This window comes from Scardinius erythrophthalmus, assembly GCF_964197995.2.
Source record: "Scardinius erythrophthalmus genome assembly, chromosome: 12".
In the NCBI taxonomy this organism is placed as follows: domain Eukaryota; kingdom Metazoa; phylum Chordata; class Actinopteri; order Cypriniformes; family Leuciscidae; genus Scardinius; species Scardinius erythrophthalmus.
Window position 1 is genome coordinate 27,646,980 of NC_138232.1, and position 27,311 is coordinate 27,674,290.

Here is a 27,311-nt window from a genome sequence, read left to right on the forward strand (position 1 = left end):
AATCTTTGTTTCAGGTGTTTGTGCAACCGTGCCCTGAAGATTTAACAAAAGTCTGGGTAACGTTAGGCCTAAGTAAAAAAAAAAAAAAGTAAGTAGGAATTAGGAAAGTATGTGAGAAGTGAGATCAAAATTACCTTGCTTGCTTCTTTCCGCCATTTCACCTCAGTGCGAGAAAAAAATGCATTGCTTCTTCTGTATGGAAAACGAGCAATTTTAATTGGTCGTCAGTTCACTGTGAGTCTGTGTATCGTAGCAACGAGCACAAGACTGCTGTTATGAATACAGTGGGAAAATAGATCTCGTGTATTGTTTATATATTTCGTGTGTGTATGTCTCTATGTGATATAATTATTATTTGATGCAAATAATTCTAGCCGGCTCAGCCAAACTTTATCAGATGGCGGCTCAATTTGGCTTACGAAATTATTGGCTGGCGGCGGCTGAAATTCTAAATGGCGCAAATGGCGGCGCCTGGCGGCGGCTTCGGGGTCTATGTGTAACCCTCATAGACTATAATCCACCTATTAACTTAAGCCTTGTTAGAAAACAAACAACTAAAAAATATTCTTGGAACTTTTAAATGCGAATTATTTTTAAAAAATGATTGTATGGAATAGACAGCTCCTGCAGCAGGTGCATTAGCACAACAGTTAGCCTCAAGCTACATGACACAATTTAATTTATTAATATTACACTTTTATTTAAAGCTCACTTTAAAACACCATCGAGTGTTTGTATTATATTCCGGTCGCGGTTTAGGATGGTTTTAAGTCAGAAAACGAATGTGAAATATGTTATTTTTAGCATTTTATATGAAGCTATGGGCTATGCTTATCCTTAAGTTACCTTTATTTTTTATTCATATAAAAATACCCCAAATCGCACGAAAATAACACACAAAACACACATACTTAAATCGTGCATTTATTAGAACTTGTTTCGGTGAAGAAATGTCACGTTCGCTTTGTTTATCATGAATGTGCTGAATCAGGAAGTATACACAGGACGCGTCATGCAGAAGAGGTCACGTTGAATCACATGATGATGATTGACAGCTAGACAGCCGAATCATATTTCTTCGAGGTCATGTCTGTCTCAAATCAGGAAGAGGAGATACACAGCAAGCTCCGTGCGCTGTTTCAGCTGTTTATATGGTATTATTCAGTGAAAAATGAATAGGAATTGTATTCTGCATTGTCGAAATATTTTACTAACATATGATAATTAATCAATATTTCTCCAAATATGCGCACCATTGTAATAATTGCCCTGGCGGATTCTGTTTATTATATGTATTTGAGCACAAATAAACCGGAGAAGACGAGAATGGATGTTGTGTGAGTGATTAATTCTATTCAAAATAACGAACGTTACAGATGAATTATTTTGCACTCCTGTCATAAATTAAAAAATTAATGTCACTGCAAACCAGTTTAATCATAAACAGTGGTCAAATATCGAAGCTGGAGTCTTGAACCTTCCATATGATGCTGATTTTGTCCAGATCAAGTAAGAGTGTGATGTTTTAAAATAGTAATGCATTTTGAACAACAATTAGTTGGGATCACCAGTGATCCCTGCCAGGCAAGGGGTAAGGGATATGTGCTTTATTTCTGTATCCACAGCGTGAATTTCTTTCCAAGCGAGTTTGTTAATTAGTGGTTGACAGAATATTACTTGGGTGAATTAAGAGTGATTGGGACAGTTTATGAATTTCAGCCTTATGTAAAGTTTCTTGCCATAAATTAAAAACATCAGCCCAACACATAATACAATACTGAATATGTTACCTATCCATTTGAACAGGAAACAAGTTTATATTGTGAAAGGATGTATGGCATACACTTTTATGTAAACAGTAAAAAAAAAAAAAAAAAAAAAAAAACTTTGTTTTGGTAACATATGGGTGATTTTGAGACAGCACATCTTTTCATTGATTTGGGCTAGTAGTAAGCATATTGATTACACAAGTTAGTACATACTTTGATATAATTTCATATGCTACTTACCTTTTCTGTTCATCATTATTAAAAGAGTTTGTTTCTGTTAAACTTTACTTCTCAATATTGATTAATTCATCCACAATTCATACAGTACAACACAACTGAGATAAAATGTGGCTTTAACTCCAAAAGTCATTGAAAGGTGTAAACAAGTTTTTAAAAAATGGTTCTCTATTCAAGGGTAATCATTTTCTTAATTAAAAAAGTAAGGCACTATCCCAATCACCCAAAACCATGCTGTCCCATGGGACAAAATAAAAACATCCTAATTCTGAAAATAGAAACATGAAATGAACACATTTTTACTGATTTTGTTGCAGTAGTGTATCATATTTATGTTTCCATTAAAAGTTTGTGTAAAATAGTAGTTGTGAGAATTTTATGACCTTATTATGAAAACTAGCAAAAGCTTAAAAGCATATTATGCATTTAAGGGTCAGCATCCTGTTTGATGTCTGCCGCCACCTACATGATGTCACACAAATGAGGATATCCAATTTTGATTATGAGGTTACAGCTAGGTCTCAGTAAAAAAGTTTATTTTTTAAGTTTATCTTGCTCATTAGGCAAGAAAATAAACTCTGTATAGTAATATTGTCCCATTTGCCCTTATGTTCCAATCACCCTTAATTCCTACAGATTTTTTTTTATATTACTGGTGACATCAATCTGACTAAATAATGGGTAGTAGTAAATAATTAAAGATAGATGTGGCCTATTCACGCAACCGATTTCACTGGCTACCCAGGTAATTTTGAGCAATTTTGTTTTTTTCGGGTTCAAGAAGATAGTTTTTTTTGCGGTGTTCATCACCATGGTTATTTAACGCTAACCTGCTCTGGAGCAAAGTGACTCCCCCTGTATCCAGTAGCAGCTCCTGACCGTAAATTTAGGTAGGGCAAATTATGGATTTTAGCGCTAGTTTATGATACATTTTTTGTAAACTTAATATATTCTAATCGCTGAACACATGCAGACACTTTTGGCAAAGGTTTAACATCCTTGTGTTATTCAGCCTGAGGGTAGAGCTCTAATGTTGATTGACAGGCACACATAGGGCCCCCTATCACACACACAGTGCAATGCAGTGCCAGGCGTGACACAAGTGTTTTTTGCTAGTTTCAGCTCGACGTAGTTATCATTTTCACATCCTGCTCCATGTTGTTTAAATAGCAAATGCATTTGCGCCCAGTTGTGCACCCATGGGCGTGCTGGTCTGAAAACGAGGAATGTTCGGGCGCATTGTTTGTGCGTTGCTATTTTGAGGCAACTGAAATAGACTGCGTCATTGACCAACTGAAACCTGGTCTAAAGTCAATGGCACAATATTTTTTTGTTCTTTAAAGAGTGCGTTAGTAATATGCACCTATAGGCGGGTCCACAATTCCACCATGTAAATAGCGAATCTGCCATGGTGCGAGCGCAACTAGCTTTTAAAGGGAATGGGAGATGAGATTCTGATTGGTTTATTGCACGTTACGCCCAAAACACACCCATTACTCATTAAAAGAATAGGGACAACCCTTTTAGACCATGCGGCGGGCGCGCCGACAAATATTTCCCGTCATTAAACTAGCAAAAGTGGATTCAGACACGCCTTAAGTGCACTTGCACCTTGCGCTTTAGACCATACGCTTAGATCATTAAAATAGGGCCCATAGAATGCGGTCTTGGTATTTATTGAATGTTGTTTTAGAATGTTACAAGTTGTGGAGGAATTCCATTGAGGAAAAGAAAGTAATTACTATTCTCAGAACAAACACAATTCACATTCGCAAGTTTAACCTGTCATTAATTTGGTACGAAGCACAGACACGCTGATATTAATTTATGCACGTGATGTTTTCTCTATTAAATAAAAAGACTGTATGAATAAAGCTTGGGCAGTTTTCATCCAATTTAGGTGATTACGTGAAATTTGATATGGCAGTATAATTCATCGTCAGAAAAAGGTAGGGTAATTTGGTTTTGACTTCCTCTGTAACAGAGTAAACATGTAGGCTATACCAAATTCAAATGAGCTTCATTCAAGATACTTTTGCATGTGACTTCATCTTATGTGTGGATTATTATTAAAGATTAAAATTTTATTTTACTACCTGATTAATAGTTAAAAATTGGCCATGTATAAGGAAAAAACATATCCAAAGTGGTCATTTGGGTCCCCTTAGCATCCGAGTAGGCCCATATGCAATGTATCACATGTACTTGTGCAATATCAAAGCAATGCGACTCATGATGCGCAAGGGATCCATAACATCAAGTTTCTTTCTTTTTTTTTTCACACTGGACATTCTAAGAACATATATCAAACAATTTTAATGATGTCATTCAAAATTCAAGCGCATTTAATGCCTAAAAAACAATGGCATTTTCCAACCTTTGCAAAATGTGAACTAACCCTAATTCTTTGATTATCTGGGCCAGATTTTTAACCACTAAACTCCTACCATACAACATCAAAATAAACTCTGGGGCAAAGTCAAAGCGAGAGATATACAGTAGATATTAGTTAGCATGGTCAAAAATAAATGCAAACAGGATGGAACTGCTGATGATAAAGTTTAATATTAAATCTTATGTTTTCTTTTTGTTTGTTTTTTTCAAAATGGTATACACTAATAGTATTTTACATTAACAGAGAAACAATTTTGAAAGAGTTACATCACTCCCAACAGTTATCATATCACCACATTACAGTACTTTACAATATGTATTCCATTGAGATTCAGGTGATAAAAGTCAGATGTTGTCTGAGGCAGATATGTATTTGAGCAGGTAGCATTTGATTTCTGAGATGTGCATGGTCTCTCTGATGGTGGTGTCTCTGTTACGGACCAGCAGAAGGCCGCTTTTTAGTGTGCTCTCACTGACCACCACTGTGAAGAGGACACCCATCTCATCATACCTGCAGCATAAAGAAAACTTTCTCTCAACATTTATTTCATCATGAAAACTTTACTCAAAAGATTACTCAGAATTGTATAGAAAATAGATAGTCAGTTACTTTGTGTGTAAATTCTCCATAGATAATGACATTGTGTCCAAGTATCCAGGCCATGTGGAAATTCCAACTTCAAGAAACTCCTGGAGTAAACCCTCACAAACCTTAAGAGAAACAACTGTCTTAAGGTCAGTCCATCTCAAAGGGTCCACAAATTTGTAAAGTTGGTTGCGTGACCATTTTTAATTTACCTTTTTGTTTTTTGAGTGATTACCTCTATGTTTTGGTATTGCAAAACCACCAGATTAAAGATTACAGATTTTGCACACTCTTGTTTCTTAGACTTTAACTTAGACAAAAAATTTGAGATTAGAATTTAAATCTAAATGTAATGATCAAGATTGCTAAAAGTTCCAGTTTTAGGGTCAATTTAAAATGGAGAGGGTTTGAGACTTTTTGTAACGTGTCACATTTGAGATTTATCTTAATATATATGTTGGCTAGAAATGGCATTTTATTGTAAAATACTGGTAATTTGTATTATTTGTTATACTTGCATATTACATCTATTGATTCTCAAAAAACAAAGTAGGCTTTTAACAAAATTTCTGCAAGCCCTAGCTCAGTAACCAGTGGAATCTCAAACTCGGCATGCTGTAACGGATCATTAAACTTTGAGGCAGATTCAGAGTTTTTGTTTCACTTTATTACCTTCAAGGAACAAATAAAGTAGATAATTAAGTTTTAAACCAATTCATTACAGTAATGATCTTCATTATTTATCTGAACAAAAATAAAAAAAAAGATGACTAAAAAAAGGTGTGGTTTGCTAAAGGAAACAAAAAGTACAGGTGAAGAGGTGAGGAAAGTTGAGACGAAGAACTGAGTTGCTGAGCATTTTGCATGGAATAATTTGTGCTAGTCTTTGAAATGTAACCGTTATCACTTGAGTTTCAACCCTTGTGGGTATTCACCAGAAAGATTGTGTTGGAATCTTTGGATGTACTCCGCTCAAGGAAGAGTTGAGGCACAAACTAACAGAATACCAATGTTCAGCAGCACACCAAACGGGTTTGCTTGACTGCTTTCAAAATTATTTTAGAAAAGACATCCCTCTTTAAATAAAAAAAAGAGGGATAAAATACTTTTTTCACACATTTAAAGCTCTCCTATCCATTCACACAGATTATAGGCCTAGAAATTATTTAAGGTGGCCACTCTACAATGCACACTATATTTACCTAGGTACAGGGTTTGACATTAACACCTACCAAATGCGGGTGAAAATCAACCATGTCTGGTAACACAATCAATTCAATAGCCAGTTTGGCATATTATTTTTCATATATATCCTCCTAAAGAAAAAAATTCTAATATATATTGTTTTTATAAGTGTACTCACACCAGCGGCACCACTCAGCATCTGTCGGGGTGCCCAACTGCTACTACAACTTTGTGGCTTAAATAAAATTAAATTCTATGCTTCAGAATTATTACAATATAGATAACCCTTTCTCTAGATCCCAATTTGTACTTTTTTTCAAAAACCTTCAAACTCATTGATGCCACTTTATTCTTTAAGTAAACTTTGCCTGATTACTAGTGATTAGTTTCACTTTTTCGGACTGCCACCTTGAACTTGAGAACGCGAGTACAGAATGACACGTCCGGTGTATGACTGTCCTAGTCGCTGTGCGGTGCTTCTTGTTTGGTATGTGAATGGAGTCCTAGCAGATGAGGCCACTGGAATGAGAACGGATTGTCTTTTTTTTATGGACGCCGATGGGAGAGAGGCTTCAACACTTTTAATTCAGTAAGCTCACTTTTGAGAGGAAATGACTGATCACTTTATGAACTGTCAGACTATTCGCTAATCTTCAAAATGTTACCACTAAACATGATCTTGAACTTTTGAACAGTAGTTTTGGTAATTATAAAAAGTGATTGTTTATCCCTCTATACCTGTCTAAGCTCTGAATTAGAGCCTCGTCCCATATCCAAAGCCACTTTCACTGGAGTTAAACTGGGATGCAGCTTTAAAACCTGAATAAAGCAAAGAAACCCTGTTCAACTTCCCTGACATTTTTCCATTAAAAATTACATATTAAGCGTCATTTTCCAACCACTTATTAATGCTAAAAAAAATATGGAAACTTAGCTTACTCACTGTCCTCTGATGAAGCTTCTGTTTGCTGTCAGTTTTTTTCAGCAGTTGAAGTGAGTTAAATAGGTAAGCCAGCATTCCTTGATCCACATTCACACTGACAGAGATGACATGAGGAACCACAGACTTTCTTCCATCTCTGCACTGAAAGTTACATGATCATAGCAGTCTTTAATACAGGGTGGGCCATTTATATGGATACACCGTAATAACATGGGAATGGCTGGTGATATTAAAGTCCTGTTTGTGGCACATTAGTATATGTGAGGGGGCAAACTCCTCAAGATGGGTGGTGACCATGGTGGCCATTTAGAAGTCGGCCATCTTGGATACAACTTTTGTTTTTTCAATAGGAAGAGGGCCATGTGACACATCAGACTTATTGGTAATGTCACAAGAAAAACAATGGTGTGCTTGGTTTCAACGTAACTTTATTCGTTCATGAGTTATTTACAAGTTTCTGACCACTTATAAAATGTGTTCAATGTGCTGCCCATTGTGTTGGATTGTCAATGCAACCCTGTTCTCCCACTCTTCACACACTGAATGGCCCCCAAGGTCTCCCGATCTGACCCCCTTAGACTTTTATCTTTGGGGTCATCTGAAGGCAATTGTCTATGGTGTGAAGATACGAGATGTGCAGCACCTGAAACTACGGATACTGGATGCCTGTGCTGGCATTTCTCCTGCGGTGTTGCTATCAGTGTGTGAAGAGTGGGAGAACAGGGTTGCATTGACAATCCAACACAATGGGCAGCACATTGAACACATTTTATAAGTGGTCAGAAACTTGTAAATAACTCATGAACGAATAAAGTTATGTTGAAACCAAGCACACCATTGTTTTTCTTGTGACATTACCAATAAGTCTGATGTGTCACATGGCCCTCTTCCTATTTAAAAAACAAAAGTTGTATCCAAGATGGCCGACTTCTAAATGGCCACCATGGTCACCACCCATCTTGAGGAGTTTGCCCCCTCACATATACTAATGTGCCACAAACAGGACTTTAATATTACCAACCATTCCCATGTTATTACGGTGTATCCATATAAATGGCCCACCCTGTAGATCGTTGTGAAATAACGATTTCTAGAAGAAAAAAAATTATAATACTACTTCAAGTATACTATTTTTCACTTTGAGTTACCCTTGTGCATAATATATAATTCAGATCAAAGTTAGTAAAATTAATTTGACAAACAAACTAAATTACACCTTAAACATAATCTAAGTTTTGCTCTGACCTGTAGATTGATGCAAGATTCTTGGTGAGTCTTTATCAGTTGTGTGTCCCCCAGGCTCCACAGTGTCTCCAGTGTCTCTGAGCCCCAGGGGAACTTATAAAGGATTTTAACACCATGAGATGTCCCCTCTCTCAGTTTGTCATCCACCACATTGCACATGCGGAAGTCAGACGGACCTAAAGCAAACTTCAGTAGGTGTTCAAGAAATTCTATTCCTGCACTACACCAATATTCCTTAAAAATGTTTCATATACTTTAAAAGTTGATGACCAGTATGGTTTTTCATGACATGATTGATAAGAAGTCACAAATAAAAGATAAAATATAACACAGGCACAACATTGCTGCAATTAATTTGTTGTAACCAACACTGCACACTGCCATCTGTGCACACTGAGAATCACATTTTCTCAATAAAGACCAGCTAATATACACTAAAATACAGTACACAATGAATACCATTCAGGGTGGTTTTACATATTAAAACATATTTTACACAAATTAAAACATATTTTGGTATCCACATTTGTCTATCTTCGGTGTGCAGTTGAATAAAATCAGCAGCAATAAAAAATATATTGAATATTAGTTAAATTCTAAAATGCCCAAAATGGCGTTTCCATCCAGTGTTTTTATGCTATATCCCAAATTGCGCATAAAATTAAGAGGATGGAAACGCCAAGATGTGCATAAGTCATTAGGTTTTTTCTCACTAATTACTTCATAAGGTGGCAACACTGCCCAGGCCAGTTGTTTCAAAGTTGAAAAAGAAACAATGAGAAGGAACAACAACAAATTACTGGAGACGACAACAATAGACGTGTGAGTGAATAAAGAGTTACCTGAAACTCTACTTTAAATGACAAAACAGATTGCAAATTGGTCTCTCTCTTCCGTCTTTCTACACTTAAATTGATGGACCCTTTGGAGCAGGGTTAGCACGCTTTCACGGTGTTAAGGCCCGTTCACACCAAGAATGATAACTATAAAGATAACTACTGTATATAGCGGTGATGAAAAAAAATAATAATAATAATTTGGAGTGGATTTATAGTCTTTTAAAAAAACTTTATAGCACAGTTGACAATGTAATTTGAGAAAACACTATGCTAGAGCAGGTTGTGTGCGGCATTCGTCCAATCAATTACACTGACACTTCAAATACAGACATTAACCCAGGGTTAAGGAATGTAGCTTGTGAAACGTCAGCTAATGAATACCCAGGAATGACTGTTAACCCCAGGTAAAGTATGAGCAGTGTGAAACGTGATGCAAGACAACCCAGGATTCCAATTACCCGAGGTTTAGAATGACACAGGGTTAACTATTTTAAGTGTTAAAAGCTCTATTAAATCAGAATAGTGTCACAGTTAATTAGGGATATAAGGGTACACTTATTTGAACTGAGAATTTTCGGTAAATGTCTTGCATACACAACGAATACAGCATTGTAGCCTATTAACCACTTTTAACAGCCATTAACCACCAATAATTGCAATAAGCTCTGTGTTACTTTCGATAAGAAATAAAGTCTCAAATTTCCAATTCTGTCCATTTTATCACGAAATTCAAACAATAAATGCAGTTTTGACACTTTGATGTGGCATGACAGCTCGCTGCAACCTAGGCGCCTCAAGGCCCAGGTATACTTCATTTTCCACTTTCCGCTCGGTCTCAAAATATACTTCTTTGGCCACGAACGCGTGCGCACTATCTAGTGGATTTTGTTTTCAAGCCACTCGCACATGCGCAGTTGTACGTACATACACTGTTCGCGAGGTCTAAAAAATTGGGCTGCACGTGGACGGGATGTGTGAATGTCCTCATGGTAACGAAAATTGCTTCAAGTGTAAACTCTATGAATGAAATGAGCACAGCACAATCGCAAATCAAATAACTGTGTTGCCGTTTCTGTGCATCTCTCCAAATCAGAGCCTGGCATTTGTAGAAAGATTGTAAATAGAGAGATGGCTGAGATACTATATTACCAAAGAGGAAAAGGTCAGAGGAAAATAATTTTAAAAAAAGGGTTATGATCAGGCAAGAGCTAGGACCTGCAGTAATACTGAAAAAGCTTTTCAGCACTGCAGAGACATTAGAGAGCAGGAAGGCCTGAAAACGGTTGCTTTATTTCTGCTTGATACGCAACTAACATTGGTTTTACTATGTTTCACAAAACCAAGAAATGTTGTTGTTGTTGTTGTTGAATTACAGCGGAATTATCCATACGTGCAAGAGCCGTCTGATTTGCCAGCTGTTAGTTGTTGCCTGTGTTGCATAGTATGTGTGTTAGTGATGGGTCGATTTTGAACAAACCTTTAATATGACTCGGGAACAACGAGTTGTGGCAGAGAGTGATAAAAAAAAAATGAATGACTCATATCGGGAGGTAAGGTAAACTAACAGACTACACAGCCTGAAGACCCAGCCAAGCAATGAATTAATCGTTTCTGTTTCTCATAATTTGGCCTTGCAGTTTTTTTCTTTGTGATCAACACAAAGTAAGAAGATGTGTTGGGGAATTTGGCTATTAACATGTAACATATTTAATTACATATAATATTTTATTATATTGCCTGTAACTCAAGTAGTCTTGAAAATATCTTAATATCCTTTAAGATTATGGTAAAGTCTCTAAGAGTAAATTGTTAAATTGTACACATTCTCAGTGGTTAAAAAACAAATGTGGGTAACTTTGCATACTGCTGATTTTTTTTTTATTTCAAAGAACAGCAGCTGAAGAACAAATAATGTTCCAGAAATCTATCTAGTTTTTCTCTATCAAAACAATTGCATAGAACATACCAGTCTGAGTGTTTTTAAATCTTAATTTCCAAGGCCGTATATGGTTTAATCCCATAGACATTTAAATGCAGCTCCATGTTCAAATTGTTGAATTTTACCCATTTCAATGGTCAAAAACCAAATGTGAGTCACTTTACACACAGCTGATACTTATTGCATTTAAAGGGGGATGTCTGAAGAATAAATTTTGTTGAAACTAGGAATGTATCTTGTTTCCCTCTATAAAAACAACTGCATAGAACATACCCAACTGAGTGCCAAAAGTCCACTGAAATGGTCCTGTTGAGAGACATTGGGCCCTATCTTGCACCCAGCGCAATTGACTTTGTACACCGACGCATGTATCATTCCTATTTTGCACCCGCGCAAAGCGGACTTTTCCCTCCACAGAAGCACGTCGCTAAACTAGGGAATGAACTTGCGCTCCCGGGGCGGTTCAGCGCAAAAAAGGAGGCGTGTTCCGGCGCAAAAGTTCCTTCATGCTATTTTGCAGGTTTAGAAAACAATTGCGCCACTAACCAGGAAAAATAGTTTAAAGTCAGTGGCGCGTTGCGCATGTTATTCATATGCTATTTTAAGGGCGCATGCTTGGCCATAATCAATGTAGCGTGTGCACAACGCGCATACACTTTGATTCTCTCATCTACACAGAAGCAGCAGTTTTCATTTTTGCAAATCATACATTATTACGATAGATAGATAGATAGATAGATAGATAGATAGATAGATAGATAGATAGATAGATAGATAGATAGACAATTTGTTATAAAAGCATACATCTAGTTTACACATTTACCCAAATTATCATACGCCTTTTTAACCGAAGTTAATTTGGGTGGGTTTCTCCATCCCCAACGAGAGCGTTGCTCTCCTTGGCTGTGAACCGCTCCTGGCGCGCGCCTGGCAAATCCGCCGTTACAATAGGAATCCGCTTTAGAAAAAGCGCGTCTGCTCTTAAAGGGAATGTGAGATGACGCTCTGATTGGTTTATTTCACGTTACGCCCAAACCACACCTATGAATAATGAAGCAACTTCAGACCAACCCATTTTAGATTTGCGCCTGGTGCAAGAGTCATTTATCCCGCCGGGAAAATAGCAACAGCGCCAAGACCCGCCCACAAAGTTACTTGCGCTTTGCCACTTGCGTTTCAGATCGTTAAAATAGGGCCCATTAACTTGCTCTCAAAAGTGGATTTATAATAATCTATATTTGAATCAGCTTCAAGGATACTTGAAAGAAGGCATAATTTCAACCGTTTCTGAAGCTAGCAAGAGTTCAAATATGCAGTATCGTAACTACATACACATTGACATCCTAATACCACTGAGACTGAACCACTGGACCTTAAAAAAAATTCCATATCTCTGGCACTGAACCAAACAGGGCCTTAAAAATGAAGATTATAAAAGAATAGTTATAGTTATATTAAGAATGAGAATCTAGAAGGATATTAAGATATCTTTAATACTTTTAGAGTTACAGGCACGCAAACTTTGGAAAAACAATATTTATGCCACTCAGAGAGGTACTGTATGTTCTATGCAATTGTGCTGATAAAAACAACTAAAAACAAAACAAGATACATTTCTAGTTTCAACATTATTTGTTCTTCAGATATTCCTCTTTAAAAGAAAAAACATCAGCTGTATGCAAGTCAAGTCATCTTCATTTATATAGCACTTTTAACAATGTAGATTGTTCCAAAGCGGCTTTACAGAGATACAAGGATAGTTTAAAGTAACAGAGATTGTTTTGGCTTTATAGCAGTTCTTGAATAAAGTTATTTTCCAGCTAAAGTTAATTTGATTGATTCACTTCCGCCGCAACGATCATTAGATATTAATTTAGGGGCTGCTAACACGACATCGTTTTAACACTGTTTAAACCTGTGAGAACGCTGATGGCGTGCACATGCGTATTACGAGTTCAATCTATTGGTATGCACGTTTGAATATATGTGCGCAGGTTTGTAATTACCTACAAACCAAGCCTTAAAAAACTACTTGTCCGGCCTTAACATTTTGATACAGAATTTTATCACTTCGGGGTAGATACGCGAACCGAATTTTCCCGACTACGCTTTATCTGTAGAGTGGTAAAGGGATCCTCCATAAGGAGAAACTAGTTGGCACTTTAGCACCCCGCTATGACATCGGGTCCAGGAGCAGGTCCTTCATCAGATCTGGATACAGCCTGGATCCGGCAGGCTGTGCGAAAACCTCAGAATAAAAAAACCCACTAAAATTAGCGTAGATGCCATTCTTCTTATGATGTAACGAGTACATCAGGATTTATGGGAAGTGTTCCCGGCATAGGCGGAGTTTGACACTCGAGCCAGGGGGGGGCAAAAAAAAAAAAAAAAAAAATCGTACCGCTTTATTACGAGTTTAAAAGAGTGCGAGCGTCATTAACGTGCCCAGACGCGACGCTTTGAATTTGCGCGTACAATGAATAACATCGCGTCGGGAGCTGACTAGTAAAAAAGCTACAAAATTAAATGACAACGTCTGTATTCTAAGTTAAAAAGCCAACACACTACAACATTTTAAAATGTTTCAAATAAAGGATCTCATATCTATGGGTCTATCTTTTAAATTCTGCTGATGATTAGATTATACCCTGACATTACGCCAATAATATCAGTTTATATATTTTTTCTGCTCAGTAGCGATCGTGTCTTTCACTTCCACTTGATTTGTGTATAGCATATTTAAGGTAGCAATGCAATATAAAGCACTTATCTACTGAAGTGGGAATCTGGAACTGTGAATAAATTGAATAAAACAGCAAAATAACAACAACAACAATAACATCTTCATTAAACAAAAAAGAGATTACCTTAGATAAAGTTTGATTAATATGTACATACAGTACCGGTAAAAGTCTGGACCCATTACTATTTTTAATGTTTTCGAAAGAAGTTTATTATTATGCTCTACAAGCCTGCATTTATTTGATCAAAAATACAGAAAAAACATGAATATTCAGCAAAGATGTGTTAAATATATAAAAAGTGATAGTGAAGACTTTTTTAAAATAACTTTTTAATAATCAAAAATCCTGAAAAAAAGTATCACAGGTTATAAAATAAATATTAAGCACCATTTCTAACATTTGATAAAAAAAAATCTGAATATTATAAAGTTTTCTGAAGGATCACGTGACACTAAATTCAGCTTTGCATCACAGAAATATAAAGTATAGTAAAATAGAAAACCATTATTTTAAATTTTAATAATATTTCACTATATTATTTTTCTGTATTTTTGATCAAATAAATCCAGGCTTGATGAACATAAGAGACTTCTTTCAAAAACATTAAAAATAGTAATGTGTCCAAACTTATGTACTGTGTAAGTAAAAATATACTGCTTTTAAAATTAAATGTTGTATAAATAAAAAGGTTAGGAATCATATTTGTTTCAAGTGGTTTTTTTTTATTGGGGGCGGGGGGCCTCCAACATGAATTTTGCCTCATTTCATCGGTTACTGTTGTTTGTGTTGTAGATCCCGATGACTGAATATTTGTGTCATTTGGAGCCCGACGTTTTAAAAATCTTCTTATGTCCATATTTTGGTGTAAGATAACTACAACGCTATTACATGCTAGCTGAGAATCGACACTTGTCACGTGACCCAGAGCCCTGATTTTTTTTTTTTTTTTTTTTTACTAAAGCAGTATATGAAATCAGATGTATTACCTACCACCATTTAATTGTTTTGCGTTATTTAAAATATTTATAATATATATATTTTTTAAACAATGCATTCAAAAAAAATGCAATTACCCGTTTCAGCCACCAGGGGGGGCAATGCTCCCCCTGCCCCCCCGCAAATTCCGCGCCTGGTTCCCGGTTCCGGCTGACCTGATCTATGCAGCCTAACATTGAATTATAGAAGTCTATAATGTGTTATGTGTATGCTAGGACAAAGAGATGTGTTTTTAGTCTAGCTTTGAACTGACAGAGTGTGTCTGCTTCCCGGACAATGGTAGGAAGACTGTTCCAAAGTTTTGGTGCTAAATAGGAGAAGGATCTACCACCAGCAGTTGATTTTGATATTCTAGGTATTATCAACTGGCCGGAATTTTGAGATCGCAATAGACGTGAAGGACTACAATGCGTTAAGAGCTCGCTCAAGTACTGCGGAGCTAAACCATTTAGTGCTTTGTAAGTAATCAGCAATATTTTAAAATTTAAACGATGTTTAATAGGGAGCCAATGCAGTGTTGATAGAACCGGGCTAATATGGTCATACTTCCTGGTTCTGGTAAGAACTCGAGCTGCTGAGTTTTGGACCAGCTGTAGTTTGTTTATTAAGCGTGCAGGGCAACCACCCAATAGAGCATTACAATAATCTATCCTTGAGGTCATGAATGCATGAACTAATTGTTCCGCATTTGTCAATGAGAGCATATGACGTAATTTAGATATATTTTTAAGATGGAAAAATACGGTTTTACAGATACTAGACACGTGACTTTCAAATGAAAGATTGGTATCAAATAGCACACCCAGGTTCCTAACCGACGACGAAGACTTAAAGGTGCTCTAAGCGATGCCGGGAGACGTAACTTCTTGTTGACATTCGAATTGTTGTCAAACAAAATGGAGGCTAGCTAGACCCTCCCTCCTCCTCATCCCGTCTCCTCCCTCCTCCCCTCCCTTCCGGCATAAAGGAAAGTCAAAGTAGTCACTACCCCGATACTTCATTCAATGTGTAATGTCACCAAGTTAGATAAATGCTTTTATATATTGCAAAACAGAATGCAGAAAAAGAGAAACATTATCTTAAAATCGTTTCGCCACCAGAGGTTATAACTAGCTCCCATACAAGGACGCAATAATAGCATGATAACGTTAGCTTCGCGTTTCCCAGTGAGCATAAACAACAGCGGCGTCATAAACAAATTTAGTCAAAGTTGTCAATAGCCTATAAATGAACATTCAAATTCATAACAAACAGTGGGTGAAAACAATCATTCACACAAATTGTCGCCCTACTGTGAATTTACAATAGAGATTGATCGCTAACTGCTAGAAACATGCATTATGGTTGTATTAACCAAAGTTAACACTGACTGCATAACGTTAGTTCTAGCTAATTACATCCTTGTGTTGGTTTGGCGAACATGAACGTCGGTTTAGAAAGAAAAATGGATTGACCCACCTGTTCTGCAAAAACAGAGCAACTGAATGTCGGATTGAAATCCCTTCTGCCGGCGGAGTTCTCGCCACCTTTCAAAGGTTTTTCCGATGTAAATTCGGTACTTTGCGCATTCCTTATCCTTGTCCCTCTTCTTTGCAATTTGTTCATCGGAACGTTGTCTCTTTGGTCGTGTGTCGGCCATAATTCAAACTTCCCTCTTCATGCTTCTCTCTCCCCCTTCATGTGCACGTGCACTAACCCCCCAAACCCCACCCTTCAATACTTCTTGTCGGTTATTGGCTGGATCACTGTTTGTTGTGTTTCGTGGTGCGGGTGAGCCCAGTTTGTTTTTGTTGCCGTTTGTGGAGCCTGTGGTGTCTAGAGAGACCGTGTTTTTTTACAGTGTGTTCAGGGGACAGGCAGCTAGCGGATAGTGAGGAGATGTTTGCTGGATGTGACAAAAAATGTTTTGGCCTAAAAAACGCGTGGCATCGCTTAGAGCACCTTTAACAGAGCAGCCATGTCTAAGCCACTGTCTAAGTGTTAGACAGTATTCTAGGTTATTACGTGAGGAAGTTTTTTGTCCATTAATTAGAATCTGTTTTTTTCAGAATTTAGTAGTAGGAAATTACTAGTCATCCAATTTTTTATATCAGCTATGCATTCCGTTAATTTTGTGAAGTGGTAGTTTTCGTTAAATTGTGAAGAAATATAGAGTTGAGTATCATCAGCATAACACTAAAAGCTAATTCCATGCTTCCTAATGATATCTCCTAATGGTAGCATGTACAGAGTGAACAGCAGTGGTCCTAGTACTGAGCCTTGTGGTACGCCATACTGAACTTGTGATCGATAAGACATCTCTTCATTTACTGCTACAAACTGATAACGGTCAGATAAGTATGATTTAAACCATGCTAATGCAATTCCACTAATGCCAACATAATTTTCAAGTCTATTTAAAAGAATGTTGTGGTCAATAGTGTCAAATGCAGCACTAAGATCGAGTAACACCAATAGAGAGATACAACCACGATCGGATGATAAGAGCAAATCATTTGTGACTCTAATGAGAGCTGTCTCGGTACTATGGTACGGTCTAAATCCTGACTGAAAATCCTTGCAGATATCATTTCTTTCTAAAAAGGAACATAGTTGTGAAGATACTGCCTTTTCTAGTATCTTTGATAGAAAGGGTAGATTCGAGATCGGCCTGTAATTGACTAATTCTGTAGGATCAAGTTGTGTTTTTTTTAACAAGCGGTTTAATCATAGCCAGCTTAAAGGTTTTTGGTACGTATCCTAGAGACAAAGATGAATTGATGATAGTAAGAAGAGGATCTATGACCTCTGGAAGCATCTCTTTCAGTAGCTTAGTCGGTATAGGGTCTAACATACATGTTGTCGGTTTAGATGATTTAATGAGTTTAGCGAATTCTTCCTCTCCTATAGCAATAAATGAATCGAATTTTTCCTTAGGGAGACTACAATGCACTCCCTGATGCGATACTGTAGTGGACAGTTGCATAGTTATAATTATCAATCTTATAAGTGAAGAAGTTCATAAAGTCATTACTAAGGGTGTCACGATTCTCCAAATCCTCGATTCGATTACATTTTCGATTCTAAAGTCACGGTTCGATTCGATTCTCGATTTGTTTGATTGTAAAAAAAATTGCATCACAATAAGTGTATTGTGATTGTCACTAACATTTTAGTAACTAAACTGAATTTTATTAGGATTAGTGACAACATGTTACAATGTTTACATGGTACAATTTCTGGTAAGCTACACTTTTTTTATTATTTCAATTCAATTCAATTATTGTGATTTGATTTAATATTGACTCATTTGGATAAATATTAGGTAGGCTACACAAGATAGGTGTTAATTTGTCTAAAAAAAAATAATAAAAATAAACTCACCTAATGCTGTAAACATACAGAGAGCCCTATGTTAGTAGGCTATTATTTAAGGTTAAAAATAATTAAATATAATGCGTTTTTTATTATAATAACAACTTTATTTAAAGATATAGCCTAAGTAAAAAATATATGTAATATAGAACACATATTTAGCAAAATACTCTCTATAGCTATTTTTTCTTTCCAACTACGTGCTATAGCCTATTTTATGGTCACATGGCTTTCCTGAGGTAAATGTGACATAATTGTTCTCCAGCTATGTTATTGACCTCTTCACGCTGACGAAAAACACTGATTGATTGATATTATGTATGAGGAATATACATTTCGGTAAGTTGTACAGTATCTTTCAACAGTGTTCGTGTTTTTTTTACTATTAGCTAGTAGATGATCGGTTCACGTGCACTAGGGATCTGTCACATAACATTTACAAGCGCCAAAGCGGTATTTATTGTTTGAATTTCGTAATAAAATTGACAGAATCTGAGAGCTGAGATTTTTTTATATCATAAAGTAACCTGCTCTAGTCTGGCGGTCTCCGTGTCCTCTTTGCTTCGCGATTTTTCTGTGTGTGAGAGCGTGTGAAAAGTGTCAATTGCGTGTGTCTCACGGTGAATGCGTGAGAGTTGGCAGCTCTGGCAGCACTTTAACACGTGTGGGGTTTTTTTCGCTTGGCAAGCCGAGCTGACGTGACATGGGGGCGTGACAGCATCGACGATTCCATTTTTTGATTCGATAATCGAGATTGAGCATTAATTTCGATCGATTTCGATTTAAAATCGAAATCGTGACACCCTTAGTCATTACTGCTGTGTTGCTTGGAAATTTCTGGGCTTGAAGCTTTCTTTTTCGTTAGTTTAGCCACTGTTTCAAATAAATACCTAGGGTTTTGTTTATTTTCTTCTAATAGGGTTGAAAAATAAGCAGATCTAGCAGCTTTTAAGGCCTCTCTGTATGCAATCGAACTCTCTTTCCATGACATGTGAAATACCTCTAGTTTTGTTTTCTTCCAGTTGCGCTCCATTTTTCTGGCTGCTCTCTTATGTGCCTGAGTGTGCTCATTGTACCACGGCGTTGGACTATTTTTTTTAATCTTCTTTAAGCGCAACGGAGCAACTGTGTCTAAAGTGCTGAAAAAGAGAGAGTTAAAAGTTTCTGTTGCAATATCGAGTTCTTCTAAGCTATCCAGGATGCTGAGATGATGAAACTGATTAGGAAGATTATTAATAAAGCAATCTATAGTGGCAGAAGTGATAGGTCTCACATATTTGTAACACGGAGTCGGCTTTGCAGCCTTGGCTAAATGTAATTTACAGAAGACTAGATAATGATCTGAGATGTCATCGCTCTGCTGCAGAATTTCAACGGCATCAACATTTATTCCGTGTGATAATATTAGATTTAGAGTATGATTACGACAATGAGTAGGTCCCGACACGTGTTGTCTAACTCCAATAGAGTTCAGAATGTCTTTAAATGCCAATCCCAATGCAACTTTTTCATTATCTATATGTATATTAAAATCACCAACAATTAGTACTTTATCTGCAGCCAATACTAACTCTGATAGAAAGTCAGCAAATTCTTTGATCAAATCTTTATGGTGCCCTGGTGGCCTGTATACAGTAGCCAGCACAAATATCAAACGTGATTTGTCATTTACACTATATATTTTTACATTAAGCACCAACACTTCAAAAGAAGTATATTTAAAACTAGATTTCTAGTTTTAAAACTAGATATTTAAAACTAGTATGCAAAGTGACACACCTTTGGATTTTGTGTGTAAAATTTACCATCTAGTCATTTGTTCTTCAGATATTCCTCTTTAAAAGAAAGAACATCAGCTGTATGCAAAGTGACACACATTTGGTTTTTGTGTGTAAAATTTACCAATTTACTCATGGAGCCACATTGAAATCATCATACAGTATCTCTAGAAATTAACCATATTGGGCTGTAAAAATTAAGATATCAATAGAGAATTTTTTTAAGAACCAGAATCTAAAAGGATATTAAGATATCTTTTATACCTGAGTTACAGGCATGCAAACTTTGGGTAAAAACACAAGAAGTCTTTTTTCCCATTTTTAACCGTTCGCATATAATGCAACAAAGATTGCTAAAGTCAACCGATTTTACTAATAGACCAACCAGTCTCTGTGAAAAAAATATATATATATGCTGCTGCCATCTTTCTAAAGTCATTTTTACCCTGGCCTGCTGTAATCGGGCTCCAAATCTCAGGTGAAAATCGTAATTTTAACCGCCCTCTACAATATAGTGGATTACTCAGTAAATATACATCCATGACATGTAATATTTTGGCTTTCTTCTTCATTTATCAGAATTTTTTATTTTTGTATCAAAATCTAAAATTTTAATTTTATGATTTGACTGAAAAAACATTGCCTAACGAGACAAAGTGTTTAAATCTAAAGTCTCCCTGTACATTCTCACAACGCAAACATCCTAAGCATTTAAATGGGTATTTGTTTAAAGTCGGGATTTCTTCCTGCTTATTAAAAAACGGCAATTTCTTTGCAAAAGGAATAAAAAGCTGTACGAGAACACTTGTCGGCCTTCACTGAAGAGCTATCTTCATAGGTAAGAAAAACAGGTTGATACTATTAATTAAATAGTGAATGCTAAAGACCTATATTTGTGTGAATTGGTGAATATTCAGGTGAATATTGTTTCGTGGCCACGAATTAATTATACCTCAGCACGTTATACTAATTTGTTCCCTCGTTTTACTATATTGTGGCCATGTTGTTAGTTCAACGTGTCCACGATTTATTAAAACGAGGGAACAAATAAGTCGTCGTAACAACGAATTATTTAGATCAGTGGAGAGGGCGCATAAGAACAAGCGGAGAGAGAGAGTGAGCACCGGCCGCGCGTGCGCACTCTTACCGCCTTCAAACAACACGAGCGCTGTATTGCTCTCTCTCCCTCGCGCATATCAACATCAATTTACACAATAGTAAAAGGTCGGAAGACCGATTGTGTTTTATAGATTAGTAGTTTGTTCATATTAAGTGTTTGATTCAAGTACATGTTCAGAAAATGCATAATACAATTTGTATGGGTTATGTAACGGTAAACGGACTCTGCACAAAGCTCTTTTGAAGCTGTCAAATGGTGTCGCTATTGGACACTTGCTGCTCTGAGGTTTCTTATAGGCTACTGTTGATTGTTTTATCGTTGTTTTTTTAAGAAGCAGCAGCATTACTTTTGCCTCGGAGAAAACAACACGGGCATAGCGACAATTTTGCATATAAATTACTGCTTATAGGGCTTGAATTACAACCTGTGGGCAGTTTTTCTACATCCTTTTGTGAACGTCGTTTTACACTTGTATGCTGCACAGCGGGTCATCTTGAAAGTGCCGTCGGAGCTACCAAATCTGCATAACGGCCATTGGAGCCCTCTGCTGGTAGGGAATCGTAAGATGGCCACTCAAACACTTCCGGTGGCTTCACTGCCTACTGGCAGTTTAGAACGTCATGAGCTATCCAGTCATTATATAGATCAGCGTATTAAACCCATGATTTACTCACCCTCAAGCCGTTCGAGATGCATATCAGGGTTTTTCCTGGCTCAAAATGAGGCGGAGGTGGTAAAATCCTAATAATGTATTTTAATAATAAGGTATTTTTTGTTGGGCATCATATAGCCTAATGTGTTTCCCACATTTATTTTTGTGGGTGTAGCTCGGCACCTCTAGGGGGGTCCGGGGGCATGCCCCCCCGGAAGAAAATTTTGTACATTTTAAAGATAAATTCATTAATCTGGTGCACTTTGAGTCACCCGAATCCACTGTTAAAAATAAATAATCCACCCGCAAACCGCCCATATTCTTTGATTTAGATATCTGCATCTGATCACCACATTACAATTATTCAAATTCTCAGTGTTAAGCATGATGGTAACATATCACACTGAAGTAGGCTGATTTAAAATGAACTTTTATTTAAAATAAAAGTTCTTCCTTTGCCAAAATTACATTTCCTGTTTTTACATTTTTTTGTACCTTATATAAAGGGCATTTCCCCCCTAATTTTATTACATGCATGTTCCATTTTTCATTTCAAATTCTTAAATTTGATCAATATATTCAATTAAAATAATAAGACACAGGCTGTTACCAATCAAATTAAATAATTTACATTAAATATTATAACTGTATTAAATGAGATTAATTTAAATATTTTTGAATATACAAATAAGGAATATTGAAAAGAATGATACTTTATGAAACTAAACCGCCAGTAGGAGGCAGCAGGCGACCGTCTTAATGAGCGAGTCATTGAGTCATTCATTCAAACGATTCGTTCAAACGGCTGATTTATTCAGAGTGATGCAGTTTATGAATGGATCATTGAATTTTTGACTCAACCGATTCGTTCGAAACGCTGAATCATTCAGTAATGCTTCAAGTGTTCGTTGCTGTGAGATGCGCGATGGTGCGTGATCTTTGTTTGGAACTATTTTCGCTGCAGAAACAGAACAAAAACGCAGTCATTGCGTCTAAAATGTAAGTGACTTAATTTTAACTGTTTAAAGAACTGTTATGAAATCAGTCTCGGTTTCAGTCTTGATGGCATTCAGGAAAACAGCACTCTTGTCGTGTGTAGCCTAGGCTATTGTTTCTTAACAACATTCTTAACAACATTGTTGCAACATTGTACCGTCAGTACATTAGGTAGGCCTATTATTATCAACTATAGGCTATCAATCGCCACTTACATTAAATTAAATTAAACAGAATCATCCTCACATTTTCGGTGATTCCCTAGATATTTTTTATTTTTAAATAAAAAATTGTTTTAATCAGGGTATTTGTTCGGTTGGACAAGTAGTACAATTCTCTCTCACTTTTCCCTTAAAAAAAAAGAAAAAAAAAACACGTGTCCCAGACAAGTTATTGTCAAGCCTTGATATTTTCCTTGATGGGTTTTCCCTGAAGAGAATTAACGTTACGTTGTTGAAAACGAAAGTAAAAGTGACGCACGTTCATTTCGTTTTACCGTGATGAGAGTTCCGTGTCTTTATTAAACTCAAAACATTATAATTTATCGGTCATCCACCCTCGATTAATTGGAATGGAATGTTTGTATTACTTGGCCCGCCCGACCTGCGGATTATCCGCGATCCGCGCAGCACTATACGGGTTGAGAATGGACACAAGCCGGTAACCGCAACAGAACCATCACGGTGGAAAAACTGTATCTGACCATGTGACTGTCCGAATTTTGTCGAGAGCCGGAGGCGGCACGAAATTTTACGGAGGCGGCCGCCTCATAATTCTCTATGCAGGAAAAACCCTGCATATGTCGATCATTTTTCAGACGAACACTTTTTCAGTTATTTTAGAAAATGTCTTAGATCTTTCAGTGGTTATAATGTGAAGTTATGGGGTCCACTCCTTCAAGTCCCAAAAATGTCCATGCATCCTTCACAAAAGTAATCCATCCGGCTCCAGGGGGATAAACGAAGGCCTTCTGAGGGTAATACGTGCGGTTTTGTCGTAAAAATATACATATTTAAAACTTTATAAATGAAAATAACTGGCTTCCGGTAGCGGTCGACGCGCGTTTACGGAGATGGATGCTGGCGTATGACGTAGGACGTAGCGTAGGAAGTGTTGTGACGTAGAACGAACGTAGAGTTTTGTTTTGCTCTGCTCTCTGGCTGCGCTGTCATGTTCGTTCTACGTCATGACGCTTCCTACGCTACGAAGCCAGTTATTTTCATTTATAAAGTTTTAAATATGTATATTTTTACGACAAAACCGCACGTATTACCCTCAGAAGGCCTTCGTTTATCCCCCTGGAGCCGGATTAGGGCTGGGCGATACGGGCAAAAAAAAAATATCACGATATTTTTTTTTTTATATCAGTCGATATCGATAATTATCACGATAAAAGTCAAATCTTTATTTCTTTCAAGTTTAAAGGCAGATTTTTGCTCCTAAGTGAAAGTTGTAGAAACAAGAGTGTTAAATGTGGTTTTAAACTACTCTTTATTGTCAGAACATATCATGACAAACACTTACCAAACAGGTGAACATTTCACAAATCTGAACATTCAAACATTTGTCATTTTTCCTTAACAAAATAAATATCTTTATTGGACAATTAATTTCTTAGTTTCTGCATGTGCTAATTTTTATTTGGTAAAATGTAATATTCTGACTGTTTGAGTTTTATTAAACTTAACCATTGGTCATCCAATATCATGCATTTAGATCATGATAACCACAGATAAAACCAGGCATAGCCTACAGCACCTCACTATCATGGCAAATGTAACTTTATGGTTTCTATGGTATTTGTATGAAAAACAGTAGCCTAAATACATTATTAAATACTGTAATTATATTCCATTAGTCCTTTAATACATTGTCTACATTAATAATATAATACAATTCAATATGTATATCCCACATTTCATGGTGCAGTTAATATTACTAGGCTAACGTTACAGTAAATGTAAATGGTAAATGATGGGAATTTGTAGACGGAAAAGCCTTCTGACAGTATCGTTGTGCACAGTATTTCTCCTGTTTGTCAGCGCTGTTTCATCTGCCTTTAAACTGGTTTAAATCACTGAAACAAATTGTGTTCTTCGCTGAATTCAAGCGCTTCTCACTGGATCTCGTGACCGAGACCGATCAGAGTAAACGCATCTGCTCTAGTGAGCTCGCGCTGAGCTGCCGTTTGGACTTTGAGCCGAGCGGATAAATGGTCCGTGTGGCGAGCTGTTCAAATGAGTTTCGTTACGCTTTTGGCGCATAAACATTATCAAACATTTATCGAACTCTTGATATCGTTTTATCGAGAAAAATTATATCGCGATACTTATCGTTATCGTTTTATCGCCCAGCCCTAAGCCGGATGGATTACTTTTGTGAAGGATGCATGCACATTTTTGGGACTTGAAGGAGTGGACCCCATAACTTCACATTATAACCACTGAAAGATCTAAGACATTTTCTAAAATAACTGAAAATGTGTTCGTCTGAAAAATGATTGACATATGCATCTCGAACGGCTTGAGGGTGAGTAAATCAAGGGTTTAATATCATTTTTGGCCGAACTATCCCTTTAAGGTAAAAAATGTTCCTTAGTGTTGCTTTAAAATATGTCCTTTTGTGTTCAACAGAAGAAAGAACTATACCTTTAATGTAATTTTAAGTAAAGAGGGACAGTACTTGTGTGTCAGCCATCTTTAAGAAAATATGGAAAATATTTGGGTCACGGCTTAATGACCATGGGAAAATGGTGGGTCCCATGGCCCAACCAGTTGATAACTACTGCTCTAAGTGTCGGTACCCAATTCTCCCATATTTGTGCTTCCATGCTTTACCTTCCTCCACCACTGCAGTCTTTGATGAGCCCAGTAGTCCATCCACTGTGAAGAAGTCCGAGGAGAACAGAACCAGACTAAAGATGATTCGGTTACCTCAAATGAACTAACAGAGGTTAATGAAAAGGTTGCATTATGTAAAGGCAAAGCAAATAAAATAATGACTAATTTACATTATTTCATCGTGGATAGAGTGATCTAGTAAAAAAGTCACTCATTAAAATAACACAGCTGATAAAAATAAAAAATAAGATAATAAGACCTCACTCACCAACTGGATGAATGTCTGAGCTGATTATCGAAATGATGGCACAGACCAATCTCTGCCAATCCAAAAGGCAATGTCCTATTCACAAGCTCCAAAGCCTGAGTATACTGCTGTAAAGCACCTTGAGGGGAAAATAATAAAATCCCAGATGACTAAAACCATCGCATGGACTGCGCCAAGTGTGCGACCTATGGTAACTAAGCGCACTGTAACGATAGAAGACGGGTCTGCACTCACCCTGTAGGAGACTCGTCCGAACAGACGCACTGTCTTCCAAAAGTTTTTGAATCTTTTGAGATGCTTCTTCTTTAGTAAAACTGTCTTGGTTAAGGATTTCTTTAAGAGCCCTTATGTCAACAATCCTGACAGGTTCCTCACACGTTCTACTTAACGATGAAGTATTTATCCCAAATACATATGCCCTTGAACGTATTGCTGAAGTCCACTGCTCAATAATGTTTTTCTTTAGTTCTGTTCCTAAGGGCCCATATGTACATGACCTGGTGTGAAAAGCTTCAGAAGAAATGTAATAACGCTCAGCGCAAAGTTGCATCAAGAGGCTGGTTTCATCAGATCTGTCATCACGGGTAATGCACTTTGATATATTCCGATGATACCAAGGGATATTTTCGCTTAAAAGCTGGAGACGCCTTCTGATGCAGTTAAGTAACATTTTGCCAAAGGGTTAAATCGTTAGTAGTTGGCAGTAATGGATTAAAAAATAGGAAAACCATATATTCTCCAGATTAAGCGTGAAAATTTCTGCAGCGGTTCAAAATAAAAAAAATGGCTAACAAGACTTCACCGCTATGGCAGGTTTGAAAGAACTCTCATAATATACCCTTTACTTCGTGTTCCGTATGTCTGCGGGTGTTGCATGAGATGGTCAGTACTTTTCTTCTCATGCAATGAAGTCCGCAATAATTTTCATGCTGCATGTTTCTTCTTGTATTGTTTATTGGCGCTTGGCAAACATGCTTTCGGTGCAATTGCCGCCACCTACTGAACTGGAGTGTGGAGCGTTCGACAGTGCTCAAGAGGAAAAAAAATATTCAATCATGATTAATAATGATAATAACTGAATCATAGGTAGTAAATATAAATCAAATAAAACTATACTCGTGTATAATTTCCTGTTTCTTTTAGATAGGCTAAAAAAAGCTATTTTATGTTATTTTAAGGCTATCATACGGTGGCCGAGAGGTGCAAAACAAATCACAATTAACTTACAAAAACAAAATAACAATTCAGAAAACACAACGACAATTTAGAGAACAAAATAACAATTCAGAAAACACAATAACAATTCAGAAAACACAACGACATTTCAGAAAACACAACGACAATTCAGAAAACACAACCACATTTCAGAAAACACAACGACAATTCAGAAAACACAACGACCATTCAGAAAAAAAAGGAAAAGGTA

At 36.8% G+C, this 27,311-nt stretch overlaps 1 protein-coding gene across 2 annotated transcripts; it reads right to left on the minus strand.

Moving 5' to 3' along the window:
- Window positions 1-4,546: 4,546 nt before the first annotated feature.
- polg2 (polymerase (DNA directed), gamma 2, accessory subunit) lies at window positions 4,547-26,887 on the minus strand. Of its 2 annotated transcripts, XM_081381605.1 has the most exons (8): window positions 26,120-26,845; window positions 25,886-26,003; window positions 25,615-25,720; window positions 8,360-8,545; window positions 7,115-7,255; window positions 6,910-6,990; window positions 5,011-5,111; window positions 4,547-4,911 (listed from the first exon to the last, which is right to left on the minus strand). In XM_081381605.1, the coding sequence occupies exons 1-8, from the start codon at window positions 26,553-26,555 to the stop codon at window positions 4,746-4,748; spliced, it is 1,335 nt and encodes a 444-aa protein (XP_081237731.1). In that variant the 5' UTR covers window positions 26,556-26,845; the 3' UTR covers window positions 4,547-4,745. The 2 variants fall into 2 exon arrangements, with proteins under 2 accessions (XP_081237731.1, XP_081237730.1); XM_081381604.1 differs by lacking the exon at window positions 6,910-6,990 and having other exon boundaries at window positions 4,549-4,911; window positions 26,120-26,887.
- Between the last annotated feature and the right edge of the window lie 424 nt (window positions 26,888-27,311).

What these genes read in the sequence shown, in the direction of transcription:
- polg2 (XM_081381605.1), bottom strand. Translation starts at nt 26,555, where the DNA reads ATGTTACTTAACTGCATCAGAAGGCGTCTCCAGCTTTTAAGCGAAAAT. An exon ending in AATCTTGCATCAATCTACAG is followed by an intron (nt 7,256 to 8,359) that starts GTCAGAGCAAAA and finishes TGTAACTTTCAG; the next exon opens with TGCAGAGATGGAAGAAAGTC. An exon ending in ATGGAGAATTTACACACAAA is followed by an intron (nt 4,912 to 5,010) that starts GTAACTGACTAT and finishes TTTATGCTGCAG; the next exon opens with GTATGATGAGATGGGTGTCC.